This window comes from Amphiprion ocellaris, chromosome 21, assembly GCF_022539595.1.
Source record: "Amphiprion ocellaris isolate individual 3 ecotype Okinawa chromosome 21, ASM2253959v1, whole genome shotgun sequence".
Lineage (NCBI taxonomy): Eukaryota > Metazoa > Chordata > Actinopteri > Pomacentridae > Amphiprion > Amphiprion ocellaris.
In genome coordinates this window covers 18,084,490-18,104,947 of record NC_072786.1, presented here as the reverse complement: position 1 = coordinate 18,104,947, position 20,458 = coordinate 18,084,490, and the positions used below count along the sequence as shown (strand labels likewise).

Sequence of the window (20,458 nt, the reverse complement as noted above, 5' to 3'; positions counted from 1 at the left end):
CTTACCCCTTTTAGACATCATCATTTAATTCCTTGTGAACATAAAATGTTCACTAGTGCAGCTTTAAGGCAGCAATCAGTAGTTAGTAATCCACATCCACTTTTGGATTTTAATTATGAGCAGCACTCCTTTACCCCTTGTAGATGTGGTCCTTTAATTCCTTGGTAACTATTCACTGACACAGTTCACCAGTGCAGCAGCTTTAACGATTACTAGATCACAGGTTCAGGTAAGGGTGGATAATATCAGTCTGAAAACAGTTTCATTGTTAGCTAGTTGGCATCAGTAAGTTAAACTGTCTGGTTTTTCAGTCCCACTTTGTTCCTGCAGCATTTTCTATATCTGGATGTTTTTTTTTATATTTTATCAATACTGCATGTATTGTCATATTGTTTTATTTATTGACTCTTCATGTTGTATTCTGTCTTTTGCTGCAGTGCTTAGATTTTCCAGGGACAACAAAATAATACAGTATACTATACAAGAACACAGCCCTGTGCAATGTTGCTTAAATGTCAAAAACTGTTTAGATCTACTATATTAAAAATACAGATCCACAGTTGTAACTCAATGCGACAGAAGTCAGTACACCTTTCACTACTAAGATTCAGATCTTTAGTTTTTTCAACACTTGTCCAATTTTCATTTTTGACAGACCTAATCTTTATCTTTATCCTTTTAATGGATTCAAGTCAGGCAAAACACTTGCCCAAACCATAGTTTAAACTTGTTTTTCTTCTCCAAATACTCAAGTATGATGCTGTCAGTGTATTTTGGATGGTTATCGTGCTGGAATATTCCTCTTCTACCCAACTTCTGCAGTGTGTGAGTCATCAGCCAGTATTTTGATATATTCATGGCCTTGATGGTGCATCTATAAATGTCATCTCCCCCAACACCCCCACCTCCATGTTTCAATGGCAGGACTGTACATTCACATTGGTAGTCCTGGTCAGGCTCACAGCAAACCATAGACTCTATGCAGCAAACTTGCTGGACTCCATTTGAGCTGAACAAATTGATAGAATGTACTTTAAATATTCATCAGAATTTTCAGAGTTAGATTGTGCCCATAGCACACTATCTGTGGCACCATTAGGAGGACAGTCAGGACAGTCAGAGGGACAGCAGTGTTTTGACAGATTTTTAGTTGGCTACAGATCATATTCGATTGTGTTATTTTCAACATAGTCTTTCGAAAAATGTGATTATATATATATATATGTGTGTGTACGCAGTGAAGTTGAGGGTTTTCCTGATGCACTCTTCACCGTTTCCTGGACGCTGTGTGGTCTTTCTCCTCCTGTCTGCATGTCCCGGCGTTTCCTGGATCCTGTGAGCGCCTGCCTGGTACCTGTGGTCGGCTCGGACAAAGTGTTCCGGCCTCGCCAACCCTGCCCTCCCTGGATTAACTTGCACGGGGCAATTTCTCGGAACCTGAGGCCGCTGTGTCGGGCTCCCCGATCCACTGGGGCCCAAGCTTTAGTGTAAGCCTTGAGGGTTTTGAATACTCCCCTGCTTCCCTGTCATGTGAGGTCCCACAGGACTCAATTTTAGGACCTTTGCTTTTTTCATTATACTTACTTCCTCTGGGATCCATTCTTAGATAGCATGGTATCTCCTTCCACTGTTATGCTGATGACAGTCAGATATATGTTCCTTTAAAGTGGAGGAATGCCTTCTCTATTAAACCACTCCTGGTGTGTCTTGATGACATCAAAGCTTCAATGGCTTTGAATTTCTTGCATTTTAATCAAAAGAAAACAGAAGTGATGGTGTTTGGGCCCAGTGGATCCTGTGAGCCCTTCTGTGGTGACTTGGACCCTTTGGCAACGTATGTTTAGCCCACAGTTACAACTATTGGTTTTATATTAGACAGGGATTTTAAACTGGACAGTCAAATTTGGTCAGTCGTGAAGTCTAGCTTTTTGTCATTTAAGGCAGTTGGCAAAGGCGAAATCTTTCCTCTCTAGGCAGCACCTTGAGACAGTAGTCCATGCCTTTATTTCGTCTTGGCTGGACTGCTGTAATGCTCTTTATGTTGGAGTCAGCCAGTCTTCTCTCACGTCTCCAGCTGGTTCAGAATGCTGCTGCATGCCTTCTAACTGGAGCACGGAGAAGAGAACACATCACACCTCTTCTGGCCTCTCTCCACTGGCTGCCTGTGCACTTTAGAGTCCATTTTAAAATTTTTTGGTTTTAAATCTTTAAATGGTCTTGCCCTGCCATACCTCTCTGAGCTGCTTTACCGTTATACTCCTGCCCGGTCTCTCAGGTCAGCTGATCAGTTTCTTCTGTATACACTCAAATCTAAGCGGAAGCTCAGAGGGGAAAGAGCTTTCTCTGTGGTTGCCCCTATGTTGTGGAACAAATTGCCTTTACACCTTAGACAGGCCCCTTCCCTGTCCATTTTTAAGACCCATCTTAAAACACATTTTTATTCCCTTGCTTTCCATCCAGAATGAGACAGATTTTACTTGTTTTTAGTGCCTTTGTGTATTTCTGATTTTGTTTTTAGTGCTTTTTATTTTGTGATTTTATTTTTTAGTGCCTTTATTGCGTATCTCTGATTTTGTTTTTATTGCCTTTATTGTGTGTTTTTGTATTTTATTTGTTTTTAGTGCTTCTGTTGTGTATTCCTGATTTTATTTGCCTTGTTCTGGATGTACAGCACTTTGGTTCAATCGGTGGTTGTTAAAAGTGCTATATAAATAAAGCTGGATTTGATAATATATTTTTTATATATATATATATATATATATATATATATATATATATATATATATATATATATACACGCATATACATATACATATATACATATATATACATATATATATGTATATGTATGTATATATATATATATATATATATGTATATATATGTATGTATAGAGATAGAGATATCTATCTATATATCTATAGAGAGAGGTAATCAAATTATTCAGTTGTTCCAATTTTGAATCATTCGACATTCAAGTGATATTGTACAGAGTTGTATTCACTTCTACTCTATACTCTAAATGAAATCGATAAATAAATCACATATATGAAGTGTGTGTACTCCAGCCTAAAGAGGCAGCAGTTCTCACTGAAGACGGTTTGTGTGTCACTCTTTCCGTAGTCATGAAGAACACCGTGTCTTTTCTGGAGCTCTACATGCCCATTTAGGTTGGAAGTTGCTGTACTACAGTCAAAAACAATGTCATGTGAAAAGGCTATATGTAAACATGACAAACGACATTTAATAAACATGTAGAAATTACAAGTGTGTATAAAAATACAAACGTTCCTTATTGAACAGTTGTGCATTTCTTTGTGACACACTGCTAAAATATCTCTTAAGTGCAGACCTCCATCACATGCTAATGTAAATCCTAACATCCATGAGGCATTTCTACCCAAAATATCAGGAGTACAAAGACATCTCTAAATTACAACTAGTAAATACAATGTTTCAAAAACAAAGAGTTTAAAATAATACAATCATCAACTGTTTGGTCCCTATGGTAGCATCGTGCAGACATCTTGAACTGTATTCATGTCCACAAAAAAGCAATTAATTTTATTGTAGTGAAAATACTTTAAATTTAAGTTAATAAATACTTTTTTTCAGACAAAAACTACCCAACATATGAAACAACACTTAAAAAGAAAAAATATGCTGGCCATACCAAATGCTTCCTTATTTCAAATTTACTCCAAGTGAAGCTTTGATACGGCCATTTCAAATAAAATCATTGTGGGGAAGAAAAAAAAAAACTTTTCACAAGTTCAAAGAAATACAAATAGTGTCCACAATCCCTGAAATCTGATTGGAGACAGCAGTAACCATAGATCTACCTGACATTTTCATTCTGTAGTTGTAATCAAAACTCCACTGAAAGGTGATTAATGCAGGTGGCATCCAATCTCTGACTGGACAGATGCTTGTTTTCGTTTATATACAAAAATATATATTCAGGCTGTACAATATTGCATCAAAAAGGCAAATTTAACAAAACAAAAATATAGCACATGCAAAATACTCTCGGCTTTGTGTAAAACAAGTTCTGCATACAACCGCAATTCGAGAACTCGCTTCATCGAAAGGCCTCTAACTCAACTATCAGTCATATGTGATATCATCACAGAAATAGAAATTGCTACTGAGCCCCGTCTGACATGACGGGAAAAGCTGCTGCAACAAGAGTGCAGGAGACGCTTCCATTGTGTGTTGCTGCCATAACCTTCCTGAGGGTTTGTTTAGCTCATAATGGTTACTTTGACAGTTTGAAATGGCAGCTGTGTTTGGACTGAAGCCTCCCTGAACATTTCTTTGTGCTTTCTATATACAGTATGTGCACCATAAATCCATATTCTCTTTTGCAATAATTCAAAAGGATGTGTTGAATCTTTCATTATTTACAGACTTCAGAGACACAAATACTATGAACAACAAGGAAACTCCTTATGTTTTGGTATAGCTGCAATAGTCTATTGTTCTATTTAGATGGACCAACTGTGGAATCTGCATGCGTGTTGTTTTTCAATCTAATGTCACATCTCATTTGATCTCATGATAAAATCCTGAGTAAATTTTCTTTGCAACAGGTGGAGCTTTTGTGTGGAGGTCAGAAAGTGGAGGCTCTGAGTCTATAATGCATGAAACTATCTCATTAGCTGTGCTTTGTTGCTCCCTTTGGTGGTTCTAATTTAGTATGCCTCTGGAGTAAACTGTTCAGTAGGTCTGTAACTTGTAATAAGAAATTTTAATTACAGCTGGAAAACATGAAACATTTGGCCAGTAGTGATGTGTTCAAATTCAAAAATCTAGTTGTAAATAAGAAAAAAAGCTGTGTACATCTGACCTACTGTTTGTCCCATCAGTAACCAAGGCTAAGGTTATCTTTGCAAAATGGAGAAAGCAAGTGAGCCATTCTGAAAACTAACTGTCATTCAACCATCAGAGAGAAAAAGAAGGGAAGCCTTGGGATTTATCATAATCACGGTCAAAAAGTAAAACTGTAAAACAAAATCTTAAAGTTATGTTAGCTCATCACTTAACCCTCTGAACCCCAAAACTAGCTGGCAGGTGCAAAAAGTATGCTATCTTTAAAACAACTGCCAAAAATTACACTATAAATCAGAGCCAGAGTTTGTAAAAACAAAAATGGATTGGAATTGGATTCCATTCTCAGGAAATTTGCAGTTAAAATTGTGATATTTTATCAAAATCACTTTATTCTACATGTTTCACTTTACATCTGGCCAAAATAGATTCTGTAAAAAACAAAATTCTGCACTCCTCAGTGAAACCATGACTGATTCAGCTATGACCAAATATTGCTTAACAAAAATTCAGGGACTATTGGGATGAACTGCAGGCTGTGTTTACACAGAGCAGAGAGGAACAGGAGATAAGTATGGAGACAAATTTAAAATGTAAGTAGTTAAATATCTATAGTATGTAGTGCCACATTATTTTCCAGTATTGGTAACACTTATGGGCACTTGTAAAAATGTTGGACATGTTGATTCCAGGTTTATTCAATTTTTGTAAAATAAATAAAGAATATCAACTTCAAATTTTTTAGGTGTAGGGCATTCTAACTGTATACTGCAAAAAGACATTTTTTTGACTTGTCTACTTTATTTGTGGTTGTGCTATTTCCATAGAGATGCAGGACTTTATATTGCAGTGAGTAAAAAATAACCCACAGTGACTGGAGCAAAAAAAGGGGGGTCAGAGTTAAGAAAACAGTGGAGACACCACAGATGAATGTGAAGTTAATCCTGCCACGTAGTCTAGTTTTAGAATTCAGGGGTTGCATTTGAATTATTGTTCAACTTTCTAAAGGAAGTGGCAGCCCTATATACTGGTAAGTCACATGGGTTAAAGAGGCTGACTTGTGCAAACATATTGGCTCTCCAGCCACAGAATGTAGCAGCTAACCACTAGCATCTGGCTAGCTCTGAAACACTGCCAAATCCCATCACAACAAGCTGGACATGTATACTCATCTTCACATAAAGCCACACATATGGTTTGTAATAAACCATGAAACTTTTGACATCAAGAAGACGAAAGAGGAAACTCCAATGTACAGCTCTATCCGAAGAATAAAGGGTGAATCTCAGAGGTCTCCAGGTTTCCATGCAGCAATCATAAATCCAGCATTTCAAACAGAGAGCAAAATAAAGTATTTACAGTAACAGAATCTCATAGCAAGCCAAGACACTGAAAACAGGACCAGTCTGAAGATGCAGTCCAGGGGATAAGAAAAATGTCTGACAGGATAGCAGCAACTTGGAAAACATTGAAGAACTGCAGTGACGCTTGGTATGGACTGTGTCGAGTTTGGTTGACTGTTATCAGTCATCAGTGTCGTACTGTTTGTCAGTCTATCAGTGAAAACTATACCAACCCTGTGCTGCAATCACCATCCTCCTCCACCTCTTCTTCTTTAGGTCTTGGGGGTGGTAACATGCTCACTGCATTCTCTCCTGCTGCCTCCTCCTCCAGCAGACCACCTTCTTCCTGTGGCTGGTGCAGTTGGGGTTTCCTTTGACAGCAGGGCTTGTACAGATGGGGGTCGATGAGCACTTCTCCATAGCGTCCCTTGTACACAATGCCGCAGCACACCTTCTGTCTGAAACATCAGCAGCAACAAGTTATAGACAAGTAGAATGCAAATATCAGACTGTGCCAGAGCATTTGGAATAGATTAAACATCTCCAAAGTGATCTAAGCAGCTCAAAGACAGACATCCAGATCTGTACAAAGAACTCTAGCTGAGAGTTTCCATTGTTACTTTTTAATAATGACTTGTCATCACATTGATGACTGAAGTACTTGCATGTATTGCCCCTTATGACATTGCTGTCAAGTGGGCTGTGCGATGTGGTAGCTTTGAGCCATGCCAATAAGACGTGTCCCTGTGGGACAGTAAAGTGCATATCTATTTGTCTATCTACTCAATAGAACAATGGAATTTGCTGCTGATTCGCTAAATTTCCAATAAAATCTTACATAACAGGGATCATTCCTGTTTGTATTTCTCACATTATCCATAACTGTAGGTTAGTGATGGAGAGAAGGTCTAATATCATTTATGTCTTGTTTATTTGGTCGAGTTCACCAGATGGCAACAACAAGCCAAAAAACCCCCTAATTTTAAAAAAAGTACTAAGGAACGGTAAGTCAGTATTATACTGTCCAAGGGGGTACGCTAGGGTTCACAAATGAACAAATGAAACAATATGCATGCACAGTATGCATGTAGCAGAGTACTTCAAGTGGACTCCCATGGACTGAGAAAGTAGTATTATAACAACAGATATGTATCTGTGGAATCTGAGTGTGCATCCCCAAGGAATTATAATCACAGCTAAATCTGTAGGTTGTTTCCATATCAAAATGCATTAGTTCATGAAATTAAAAACAGTCCAACTACAATTGCATATAATTAAAGAAACAATTATATTTGACACAGTAAGTGTTGACTTCATAAGAAAGCAAGTATCAGCTGATGTCCATACAAATCAGGCGGTACGTATACACTCCCATCCAAAGTACTGGAACAGTGAGGCCAATTCCTTTACTTTTGATGTAGACTGAAAACATTTGGGTATGGTATCAAATAATGAATATGGGACAAGAGATCAACTTTTCAGCTTTTATTTCCAGTTATTTACATCAGGATCTGATACACAACTTAGAAGATAGCACCTTTGTTTTTCATGTGAGCAAAAGTATTGGAACATGTGACAGACAGGTGTGTCTTGTTGCCCTGCTGTGTCCTGTTACAGTGACTATTCAAACAATAAATAGCGCTCAGTGTCTACGTTCAGTTTCAGATTTGGATTTTGCCTGTGCACACTGCATCTATGGTTAGAGGTGTAACCAACATGAAAACCAGAGAGCTGTCTATGGGGGAAAAACAAGCAATTGTGAAACTGAGAAATGATGGAACCTCAATCAGAGCCTCTGCACAAACATTGGCCATAGCCAGTACAACTATTTGGAATGTCCTAATGAAGAAAGAAACCACTACTGTACTAAATAACAGACATCAAACAGGTTGACCAAGGAAAACGGCAGCATTTGACGACAGAAACATTGTGAGACCTGTAAAGAAAAACCCTAAAACAACTGTTTGTGACATCAGCAACAACCTCCAGAGGGATGGAGTGAAGGTATCACAATCTACTGTTGACAGAAGGCGTCATGAACAAAAGTACAGAGGCTGCACCAAAAGATGCTAACCACTCATTAGCAAGAAGAACAGGAAGGCCAGGCTACCTGGAATTTGCCTAAAAGTACAGAGATGAGCCTCAAAAATTCTGGGACAAAGTTTTATGGACTGATGAGACAAAGATGAACCTTTACCAAAGTGATAGAAAGGCTAAAGTTTGGAGAAAGATGAATCCACCCATACATACAAGCTCATCTGTGAAACGCAGTGAAGGTAATGTCATGGCTTGGGCTTGTATGGCTTCTTCTGGGACGGGATTATTAATCTTCACTGATGATGGAACACATGATGGCAGTAGCAAAATGATCTCAGAAGTCTACAGAAACATTTTGTCTGACAATCGAAAGAAAGATGCAACCAAACTGATTGGGAGATCCTTGATTGTGCAGCAAGCTAATGACCCAAAACATACTCTCAAAACAACAAAGAAGTTCATCAGGGGCAAGAAGTGGAAGGTTTTAGACTGGCCAAGTCAATCTCCAGGCTTAAACCCTATAGAGCTGCATTTTACCTGCTAAAGAGGAGACTGAAGGGAATATCCCCCCCAAAACAAACAACCGCAAGAGGCTGTGGTGAAAGCCTGGAACAGCATTACAAAAGAAGAATGCAAATGTTTGGTGAGGTTCACAGGTTTGATGCAGTTTTTGCAAGCAAAAGATTTGCAACTAAATATATAAAGTCTTATTCATTTGAATCTATTTTAAGTCTGTGTCCACTACTTTTGCTCACCTAAAAATATGGTGTTCTGTTACAAATAATGCTATCTTGTAAGTTGTGTATCAGATCCAGATGTAATTCCCTGGAAATAAAACCTGAAATGTTGATCTCGTCTCATATTCATTGTTTTATGTCAAACCCAAATGTTTTCTGTCTACAGCAAAAATAAAGGAATTTGCCTCACTGTTCCAATACTTTTGGAGGGGAGTGTATATCGATCAGGCATAACAATATGACCACTGACGGGAAAAGGGAATAACACCGATTATCTCTTCATCATGGCACCTGTTCCTGGGTTGGATATATTAGACAGCAAGTGAACATTTTGTCCTCAAAGCTGATGTGTTAGAAGCAGGAAAAATGGGCAAGCATAAGGATTTGAGTGAATTTGACAAATTGTGATGACTAGACGACTGGGTCAGAGCATCTCCAAAACGGCAGGTCTTGTGGGATCTGCAGTAGTCAGTATCTATCAAAAGTGGTCAAAGAAAGGAACAGTGGTGAACCAGCAGCCAAGGCTCATTGATGCGTGTGGGGTGTGAAAGCTGGCCCGTTTGGTCAGATCCAACAGACAAGCTACTGTTGCTAAAATTGCTGAAGAAGTCAATACTGGTTCTGATAGAAGGGTGATAGAATACACAGTACATCACAGTTTGTTGTGTATGGGGATACATAGCTGCAGATCAGTCAGGGTGCCCATGCTGACCACTGTGCACTACCGAAACGCCAACAATGGGCATGTGAGCATTGGAACTGGACCATAGAGCAATGGAAGAAGGTGGCCTGGTCTGATGAATCCCATTTTCTTTTACATTATGTGAATGGCTGGGTGCATGTGCGTCGCTCACATGGTGAACACATGGCACTAGGATGCACTAAGGGAAGAAGGCAAGCCGGGATAGGCAGTGTGATGCTTTGGGCAATGTTCTGCTGGGAAACCTGGGGTCCTGCCATCCATGTGGATGTTGCTTTGACACATACCACCTACCTAAGCGTAGGGAATACCAGGAATACCGCTTTCATGAAAGCGGTATTCCTGGATGGCTGTGGCCTCTTTCAGTAGGATAATATGCCATGCCACAAAGCAGAAATGGTTTGAGGAGCACAACAACGAGCTTGAGATGTTGACTTGGCCTCCAAATTCCATACATCTCAATCCAATGGAGCATCTGTGGGATGTTCTGGAAACAAGTCCGATCCATGGAGACCTCACCTGGCAACTTCCAAGACTTAAAAGATCAGCTGCTAACATCTTGGTGCCAGACACCACAGCCTACCTTCAGGGTTCTAGTGGAGTCCATGCCTCGATGGGTCAGGGCTGTATTTTCAGTAAAAGGGGGACCAAAACAATATTAGGCAGGTGGTCATAATGTTATGCCTTATCGGTGTACAGTGAACTCATAACTACAACCCACATGTACATTGTGGGAACTAATGTGGCCCCTTGTATAATGTCTGACCTTTTCCAGTATGTCAGGTCCAGGAAGGAGAAGGCTGGGGGTAGTGAGGTGCCAGGCGAAAGCTCTGTGTCCGAACCCTCGTCTGATTGGTTGCTGTAACTGGGCGACTGTGCAGGCGAGGCACTGGAGGTAGTGCTGTGGGCATCTGAGTCTGAAGGACACACAAACAACTTTGCATGAGCTTAAAAAAAAAAAAAAAAAAAAAAGCTGTACACAGATGTGTGAAAGTACATTTTTCAGCTACGTCGAGAATTTTTAAAAACTGCTTATTTAGCTTGAGAAGTAGAATTTTCTAAACCCACACCAAATCTCTTAACAATTCAGTTTCAGTAAATTTGGAGATATGTTTTTTTGATTGGACAGAAAAAATATGTAAAATTGCAATTTAAAAAGTAACTACATATTATAACTGCTAGACAAATTTGGTAAAATTAAGTGTTTAAAATGTTTGGATGTTTGGATTACAAGTAAATAGCTGAAAATACTCAATCTCAAGTACCTGAATGAATGTACTTATTTACATTCCATTGTTACTGGCAGAGAGATATTGTAAAGCTTACACTTGCATATACTAGCAAGAAAAGCACTCAGAGAGCACTGTCGTATCATTTCCAATGGCTGAAATCTTGAAAAAATTTGTGGCAGAAATCACAGCACCATAGACTGCGGCCATTTAATATAGATGCACCCATAAATACAATGATCTTGCGCTGAGCCCCGGCGTGTGTTATGCATGTATATGTTATGTATGGATAGTGAATCGCATGACCTAAATTTGTAACAGGCGGCGGGAATTGATGGGATTTGGAAACACCCCCACAATTTAATCAATTGTTTCTTGTGTCATTTCCGATGGATAAATCCCGATAAGTCTGCACCTGCCAAAATCTAATCACTTGGTCCTTATGTCATTTCTGACCTTCCCTGAAAATTTCATCCAAATCTGTTAGTCCGTTTTTGAATAATGTTACTGACAGACAGACAAATGCCACATAACTCTGCTGAGACTCCGCCTCTTTGGTGGAGTATTAACTTCATATGAAACAGTGCAGATTGTCTCCTGCTGGTGGCTGCTACAAATAACCCTGATATGGACACGACACGGTGATGGTCCAGAGAAATCAAACATCAAAATGCAGCAGACCATCTTTAGGGTAGGGAAAGCTAGATCTACATTTCCTCTGTACATGTCTGTCAAAAAGGGATTTTACAGAATAAAGAATGGGAAAATACTGCATATAAATCTGGAGACAAGGTGCTTCTATACACATTATATAATCAGACACATTATTTGTCTTAACACTTGTTAACATTTTTGACAAAAAAAAAGTGAAAAATCGAATTCTGGTTGTTGCTCCTTGTCATGTTTCAGATGTATGTGAGTTGTTAACAGCTCACCTATGAAACTTCTCAGGATCTTTTCTGTACATTATCATTTGAAGACCAAAGAGGTCAAATATAACATATTTCACCAAAGAAACACAGCTTAGAGAAATCTCTTTAAAAAAAAAAAAAAAAATCATTAATATGAGTGTATCACAAGAAGCTTTTTTTCCACTATTCATTTCGTGAGCCATTACATTTATTTTATGCCCCTTTGAAAGGGTCTAGTGAAGTTTGAACTTGATCTGCCTCATGCAGGTACAACAGGAAAACAGCGTGCACAAACTGATACATCAGTACTCATGATGTCGTAATGTCATATGTGCTAATGATCAGTTACAGGATACATTTCACTGCAGAATTATTATTACTGCTGCTGAAACTTTCAAGAGGTTTATGTACCTTTCGAATGCAAGACTTGTCCATATACTGGAGTATTAGCAGACTGTGCTATCAGTACTTGTAAGGTGAATGGTCTGTCTTGCACCACTGCTGTTGTTAGGATTTATTTTTTTTAAGGCACTGCCAGCTGAACACTGAAATTAATATCACATGAGTAATACAATATTGATATTAATAACCATTTGTTGTGTAATTAATGTATGAGTTATGTTGACCTGAACAGAGAGAGAGCATTAACCCCAGGCTCTGAAGGGTTAAATATATGATGGATACAGACAGGTCAAGCTGGAAAGTTACAGCTGCACACACATACATCAGTCCCAAGAGTGTTTTCACACACACATACATCAAAAAGATAGAGATTGGCTTTGCTTCATAGTATATTCCTATTTCCTTATAAGATAAAAACTAATTGCACTGAAACTGCAAAACTCACGGTTGTTTGAGGGAGAAAACCATAATAATCCTCCCTAAGGGCCATCTGCATCCTCCCTATGAGATACCACTAATGGCTACATCACATCTCAGCTAACAATGGAATAATACTAACTGGTAGAAAGTGGGAAAAAGTTTGCAGGAGGGTTCTTTTTACAAGGTGCGGCTCCTGGGGATTGGATGAATCGTGTGCCAAGAAATATGGACATATCTGTGCACCAACTAATGGGAGAGCTAAGTCTAAACCCCACCTTTAACCAATGACATTTCACGATACTGAATAAAATGTTTTGTTCATATCAGACTTTATCCTTTTCTGGGAGTCTGTTCCAAACAGAAAAGGTCCTTGTACAAGATTCTTTTGAGACACTGATATTTACAAAATAAACAGGCTACCTGGAGAGAAGCAGTTTGGCTTCAATCTCAAAAAACGAACACGCTCAACACTGTGCCTGTGTAGTAACCAATGACAACTGACACACCTGAACTAAAACCCGCAAAGTGAGTGTGAGTAAGTGTGACTCATTGAGGCTTGGAATATTGAAATGAGGCTCACAGCTGTGTGATTAGACAAATATAACTGTCATGTATTAAGACACTGTGGGCGCCCGTGTGGCTCAACGCGTTGAGCGGGCGACCCATGTGCAGGGGCTGGTCCCCGGCGCAGCTGGCCCGGGTTCGATTCGCGCTCGCGGCCCTTTGCTGCGTGTCTTCCCCTGACTCTTCTCCTGTTTCCTGTCTCTCTCACACTGCACCTATCCAATAAAAGCCGATAAAAGGCCAAAAAAATAACTTTAAGACACTGTAGCCCCACATACGATGCGGTGACTGAACAGGCTGCTTACTGCTTCTTTTCAGCTCGTTCTGAACTCGACTAATCTGACTTGGTCTTAGCTTCTTCTTCATCCTCTTGGTCTTCAATGTGGACTTCACGCTCGATCCAGCTTTCGCATCAACCACCTGAATTCACACAGGACATAAGGTTTTAGAAACAAACAAGAAGAATGAGTGAAATAATGCCATCAAACACTGTATTTAAATTACAGTTGACCTAATGTAAAGCACCATGAAAGAACTAAGTGTAATAATGTTTCCTCACGTGATTCCAGTTCTTCTTGGATCCAGCTGGAAGTTTTTTCCATCTCTTGATCAGGAGAACACAGGCATTACAGATGTCCCCACAACGCACCTCTCCAAGTCTGTTGGGTGGGAAGAGTCACATCAGTGATGTACTACTGAATCAAAAGCAACATCGAAGATGCACATTTTATACACCTGTACTTCGACTGGTGGGATGAGGGCAAATCAATCAGTCTTCAGCCCTATTATTACTATTCTATGTTTTACTTCTTCTAGGGGGCTGGACAGCAGCTCGGGGTTAGCACCGTCACCTTGCAGCTAGAAGAGTTTGCATGTTCTCCCTGTGCATGCGTGTTTTTTTTTTTTTTTTTTAATCGGGTTCTCTGGCTTCCTCCCACAATTTAAAAACATGCTGAGGTTAACTGGGGATTCTGATTGTCCGTAGGTGTGAATGTGAGTGTGATTGTTTTGTCTCTATGTGGCCCTGTGATACACCTGTCCAGGGTGTCCCCTGCCTTCATCCTAAGTCAGCTGGGATAGACTCCCCCCCGCGACCCTAATGAGAATTAAAGGGTGTATAGATAATGGATGGATGGATGGATGGATGGATGGATGGAGGGATGGATGGGTGGGTGGATGGATGGATGGGTGGGTGGATGGATTTTGGGGGATAATAATACTTTAGGTTTTAGTACTACAGTTTCTATAATCCAATGGGGATGTATACATCAAACATAATGTCATGGAGTGAGTGAATTACCCTGTTCTGTTCTTTTAGTTGATATTTGTTCTACATTTTGGCTAATTCCTGTTGTAGTAACTCCTGAAACAACACCTGTATGCACCTGTCCCTTACATCTCACAGTTTGAAACTACATGAACACAGACACCTGTGCTAATCTTTGCCTCTTTGTCCCCTGAGTCGACCAGCTGGGCCTGTGGACAGATACTCACCCAAAGCAGCTCTTGAAGTTGGTCTCGTAGCGTTTGCTGTCAGTAAAGCGGGAGCTGGAAGACTTGGCTCTGCAGATGCAGCAGCCGTCTATACTGCGGTACATCTTCGGCTTGTGGAAGCCAAACATCTGCAGCACCAAATCAAAAACATACAAACAATTAGACAATCAGGATACTGCAGCTCCTCTCACAGCTACAAAAATTGTTTTACTATTTCTTGATTTTCTCCTGGGATTGATTGTTTGGTTAATTGGTTATCACAATTCTTGGAAGCCAAGTTTTCAAGTTCCTTTTTAGTTAAACTAACAACCCCAAACTAAAAGATATGCAGTGCCCATCACAGGAAGAAAGAGGAATTGAGGAATGAGAAAAAGTTGACATATTCCTGAATCTAGTATCAAAATTGCAGCTCATTATGTTTACGTCCAAATAAAAAGCAAATTCCAAAAAGGGACATCATTTAGAGAACCTGAAATCATTTAACACATAAGACTATATTTATTATCTTCAGGAAGAGCCCCTCAGATTTTTTTTATATGTGGAAACAAAAATTGCTGTGAAGACCGTCATGTAGCTACACATGCAAAATCAAAACGTTTGATTTTAAACATTTATCATACCATAGTTGGCAAATTGTTTTTTTTCTTCAAAAATGCACTAAAGACCCCCACAAAAATAAGCTTACCCTTAATTTCCCATGCTAAATATCACATCTATATTGGATCAGCGTACATATGATTGAAATTCAAAGTGGCACTAACAATTTGACATAACTCCTTGTAGTTTTTGTAAGCCTTCCATTTCTGTAGCATAATGTGATATATTTAATTATTATGCACAAGGGGGCTCTTTTTTTTCATCTTTCAAATAAAAACTTGCAGAAATACAGGCTCCTCATATGTTCAAAAGAAGGATGCACTTACGGATCAGACCTACTCAAGTAAGACTTTATTATGAAAGACAGAAATTATGAGTAATGAAGCCAAAGTCGATGAACTAAATTGTACGCTGCCAAAGAGGATGGAGGCCTTGGAATGCCCAGAGTAGATTGGTATCAATATGCTTTTTCGCTTAATCAGCTATCTAAAATATATGGTGCAGATGGTCAAACCCCGGCTTGGGTATCAATTGAGAGGGAACTTACAGAACCGTTTTCCATTCACGCCTTCATAACTCAGACAGAGGGAGAAATCCCATTTAATAGTCCATTATTGAGGTTTGCAAGAGAAACCTGGAGGACTTCACACCAAATTGTAGGGTCAAAGCCCCTTTTCACTCGAAGATCATCACTCTGGAATAATAAATTGCTGAAGGTGGGCAGAAAAGCCTTATTCTGGCGGACGTGGACTGAGGCAGGGATTATATACATTGAGGATGTCTTGGAGGGAGATACATTTATCTCCTTTGAACAGATGATGACGAAACACCATATACCTGAAACAGATTTCTGGAAGTACCTCCAATTGAGAAGCTGTTTGTTATCCATGCAAAAGAGGACACCCCTAATAAAGCAAACATTAGTACAGGAAATGATACAGGCCAATCAGCTGACCAAAAAAACTGCATCAGCATTTTATAGCTGAGACAATCTCACCCACCAGGACTTTCAGGTCTCAAGAAGGTTTGGGAGGAAGATTTGGGAGGGGAAATATCTGAGGAGATGTGGAAGGATATTACAGGGTCATGGTATAAGATATCAAGGGAAGTACAGACCAGATTAATTATATACAAAATCATTCATAGATGTTATTGGACCCCATGTAAGATGGCCAAACTGAAACTTCGGGACTCAGATTTATGTTGGAGATGCCACAGGAGTAAAGGCACACTCTTAGGGTGCTTTCACACCTACGTCTTTTAGTCCGCTTAAAGCGGACTGGAGTCCGCAACACCTGAAAGTACGGTTCGTTTGGGCTGATGTGAAAGCATACCAGATTTTTTTGGTTCGGACTAACGAACCGCACCGAGACCACCTTCGGGAGGTGGTCTCGGTCCGCTTCTATGTGAACTCCAGTTCGGTTCGCTCCTGGTGAGAACACAAACCTGTCTCCATTCGGACCACTTGATGGCGCAGCAGACTTTTTGGTCTACGGGAGCTTCCGTAGCAACCTGCACAGGGAATTTTACGCCAATCAGCGTACACCTACGTCATCGTAAACGCCTTGTTTTGTAAACAGCGCCGCCAAACGACTGGGGGGAGATATAACATTTGGAGTAGGTTCACCTGCGAAAACACTGGTGTGAATGCGAACCGAACCAGTTGAAAATAGCAACATTGTAACAACTTTTGGGTCCAAACGAACCACTTTAGCGGACTAACAGGTGTGAAAGCACCCTTACACATGCTTTATGATTGTCACCTGACCCAGAATTTATGGAAGACTATAACAGGATTTGTCAACAAAGTACTCGGTACAAAGTTTGTGCAAAACCCTGCACTTTGTACATTAGGAATAGGTGTGAGAGAGGAGGGCCTCACAGTTCAACAGACCCTGTGGTGTAGGCTGGCTCTCTCCACAGGGTGCAGAATAGTACTGAGACACTGGAAAACTGATAATATAGTATCTTTTAGTGAATGGATGGGGGAAATGACTAAAATAGCAAATTTTGAACAGTCGATCTTTAAAATTAATAATAAACTAAATATATTTCAAAAGATATGGGGCTCCTTTATGGTTGAAGTAGTACATGGGAAGGAATAAGCTGAATGGATAGTAATGTGTGCTTTTCTCATGATTTGTATTCTGTATCTTGTATCTCTTGTGACTGGACTTCTATCTTGGCAACACAAAGTATGAGTATGGTACAGTGATATATGACGCCTGTGCTGATGTCTTATTGCCTTAGCCAATGCCTGTTTCTATTTTTCTTTTGGAAAGATGAGTTATTTAATTGTTTACCCTGTGTAACACGAGAGACTTAATTCTGTCTTATCTTGGTGCTGTTTACTTTTATAATTTTTCCCTTTTTTTGTTTCATGTTTTTTCTTACTTCATTCATTTGTGATTATTGTTACTATTATTGTTATTATTGATGTTATGTTTTGGTTTAATTCTGTTATAAAAATTGAAAACTAATAAAAAGTGAATTACAAAAAAAAAGAAATTATGAGTAATGAAGCCAAAGTCAGATATTTCTTTTTAAAAAATTAAAAATTACACTATGTACACTGTAAGTATTGTAAAGTAAATTGTAATTTCACACGGTGATCATTAGTGGGTAAGGGCTTTCAATCATCCATTTAGACATGATATTTTTCTGAGGATTTCAGGATTGCTGAGCTTAGCCTGCTGTCTGCAGGCTAAGCTCAGCACACAACTAGAACTGTGGTTTATGAAGATTCATTTAAACACAAACCAGCTGCGTCTTTGCGTGAATATGACCATTTACGTAAGAGACACCCCCCTCCTGTCGCTCCTCACACGTGGGGGAGAGGCGGGAGGAGAGAAGGGAGGAGACAGAGAGCGTGAGGCAGGTTCGCAGCCTGAGCATCACCGAGGAAAGAACAGCGGCTGGCTCTTACGTAACAGTGGTGCTGATGCAACGGAGACATGTGTCCGGGACGGTGCTGATCCACATCTCTCATCTTTAACACACACACACACGTTTAACAGCACTCACTTTATCTTCTTTGTTATATGTGGTTGAAACACATTTTGATCAATACACATCTGAGCAGGAATCAGTATGTGATAGGGAACAGATGAAAAATCGAGTCCTTAGAGGCGGTGGTAGTCGGTCATATTCGCCGCTGCGCGTTGGCAGTGATTGTGTAATCCTGTCCTGACTGAAGAAGACACATTGCAGGATGGAGGCAGGAGGCAGACTGATAGAACATGCTGCTGCTGACAACGATTCGAGGCTGAAACAACGCCTGGGTGTCACTGGAAAGTGCAACAAGTTCACAAAAGGCGCAGTGAAAAGACATGATTAGTGAAGTCAGAGGTAACACAGCTTCACTTGCAGTGTTGCTGCAGGTGAAGCAGTAGATCACCAATTCAAAAACACCTCAACTATGGAATAATGCGTCCTGGTGGAGCTACTTTCCCTGTTTACTCATCCTCTGATGAGATGGGCAGGTCTCCTCGGTATGACTCCATCATCGGACACGTTCGCACAAAACTGTGCTCGGACTCTCCACTAGTAGTCACTCCACTGTATCCAGACATGTTTGTTAGCGCGTCTTTTTACAAGCAGAAACACCCAGTCAGTGCGTAAAACACCCACCTTTCTCCTGCCAAATGTTACCACTGATGTTTGGCTGCTTCGCCTTGTTCGGGTGATGATAATAACGTTGACTCATATGACGGACTATCTCGTAAACAGTTCTCCGACAAGCACGCGGAAATCTGTGCCGGGGATGATGTGGAAGAGCTTCGGAGTCTGTTTCAGGACAAGAAGTGATGGATTTGATGTGCAACACCTTAAACTTTGAAGGCTGCTGTTTAATAGAACTGAACGGATCGCACAGTGTTCGATTATGGCAGCAACAACACCAACACGACCATGATCCCCTCATCCTGCTATTTTACTTTAAAACTCCGCATTACAGAGCAGAGCTGGACGACTCGGTCCGGTGCGTTCTCATGTTGCTGAGGGGCTGAACGCTGACGCACCAACACACCCACCAGCCGACAACAAAGTGGAACTGAACTTAACACAGCAGCTCAGATGCTCTCTTCATTTTAACGCTCAAATAAACGTCGCAACTCTGACCATCTTCAGCTTCATTAATGTGTTGGGAGCCCGACATTAAAGACTGAACCGCAGCGGATCTGTCTGCGTCGACAGAGCGTGTCGCACATGAAAACAGAATAAAGTTCACACACACGGCTGACTTAGCGGGACTTGAAGTAGTTTTTCCAGAGCTAACCGAACCAGCAGATAACGACAGAGCCACGAGATGAGTGCACCGTCAGACGGACACAAGACATGACCGTCCAGCAGCCTGGCCAGCAAGAAGACAAGCACACTATATTGAGTGTTAGTGGCAGAACAGAGCTGTGTCTGAAGAAACCCTGCTTACTCAAGAGTCTCTCAGCAGGCAGTTTGAAGTCACGCTAGAGTACTAAGGAGCTCGAGCCTCCGGTAACTTTACCGATACACACCCAGCTGCCTGAAACACCACTGTTCCGCCCACAAAGTCAGAAAACATACTTACCTTGTTTCCAAGTGAAAAGCTGAGCGATTCACACTCGTGTCACGCGTTAAAACACTGCTTTCCTGGAGTCGTTCTCATTTAGCGTTTAAAAATACAGAGCCACAGTTCTTAGGTTGCACGCCGGAGCGTCAAAACACAGTATACATTGCATTTCCGCTTGGCAGTTTCAGCTTAACGGTGGCGCACGTTCGTCTTAAAGAAGACCCTTTTATTTTGAAGGCAGAATCATTCACTTTTTGAGCTGTCGCAGTCTATCGCTGGGTAACTTGACGCAACCAGTGTGGCCGTAGTAGAAACGTTCACGCAGGCGACTCCCGCGACATTTTGTGATTTTCTTCAATCAGCGGGATTTACATACAGCTGTGACGTCTACCTGCGTAGAACATAGGGATGTCCATATAAGGAATGGTATTTGCGCGGGAAAAGCAGGTTTAGCTGGTTGCTACAATAGTATGTGTCTGCAGAGCCGGAGGCTGCACCGAGAGGGCTGCACCGAGAGGGCTGTTTTATAACGTTATAAACATTTATATTTATGCAGGTCAAGGAGTCATAGAAATAATTTACCTTTGTGTGTTTTCGTATTTAACTTATATTTTTATTTAATGGTATTGTATGAAATAAATATATATC

At 40.4% G+C, this 20,458-nt stretch overlaps 1 protein-coding gene across 1 annotated transcript; it reads right to left on the bottom strand.

The window, feature by feature from the left end:
- Positions 1–3,224: 3,224 nt before the first annotated feature.
- Positions 3,225–20,120, bottom strand: LOC111565832 (SIN3-HDAC complex-associated factor-like). The gene is made up of 6 exons (XM_023266106.3): positions 19,829–20,120; positions 14,668–14,795; positions 13,733–13,832; positions 13,479–13,593; positions 10,414–10,564; positions 3,225–6,631 (listed from the first exon to the last, which is right to left on the bottom strand). The coding sequence occupies exons 2-6, from the start codon at positions 14,793–14,795 to the stop codon at positions 6,397–6,399; spliced, it is 729 nt and encodes a 242-aa protein (XP_023121874.1). The 5' UTR covers positions 19,829–20,120; the 3' UTR covers positions 3,225–6,396.
- Between the last annotated feature and the right edge of the window lie 338 nt (positions 20,121–20,458).

What these genes read in the sequence shown, in the direction of transcription:
- LOC111565832 (XM_023266106.3), bottom strand. Translation starts at nt 14,795, where the DNA reads ATGTTTGGCTTCCACAAGCCGAAGATGTACCGCAGTATAGACGGCTGC. An exon ending in CCAAGAAGAACTGGAATCAC is followed by an intron (nt 13,594 to 13,732) that starts GTGAGGAAACAT and finishes GTGTGAATTCAG; the next exon opens with GTGGTTGATGCGAAAGCTGG. An exon ending in GAACGAGCTGAAAAGAAGCA is followed by an intron (nt 10,565 to 13,478) that starts GTAAGCAGCCTG and finishes TGTGTCCTTCAG; the next exon opens with ACTCAGATGCCCACAGCACT.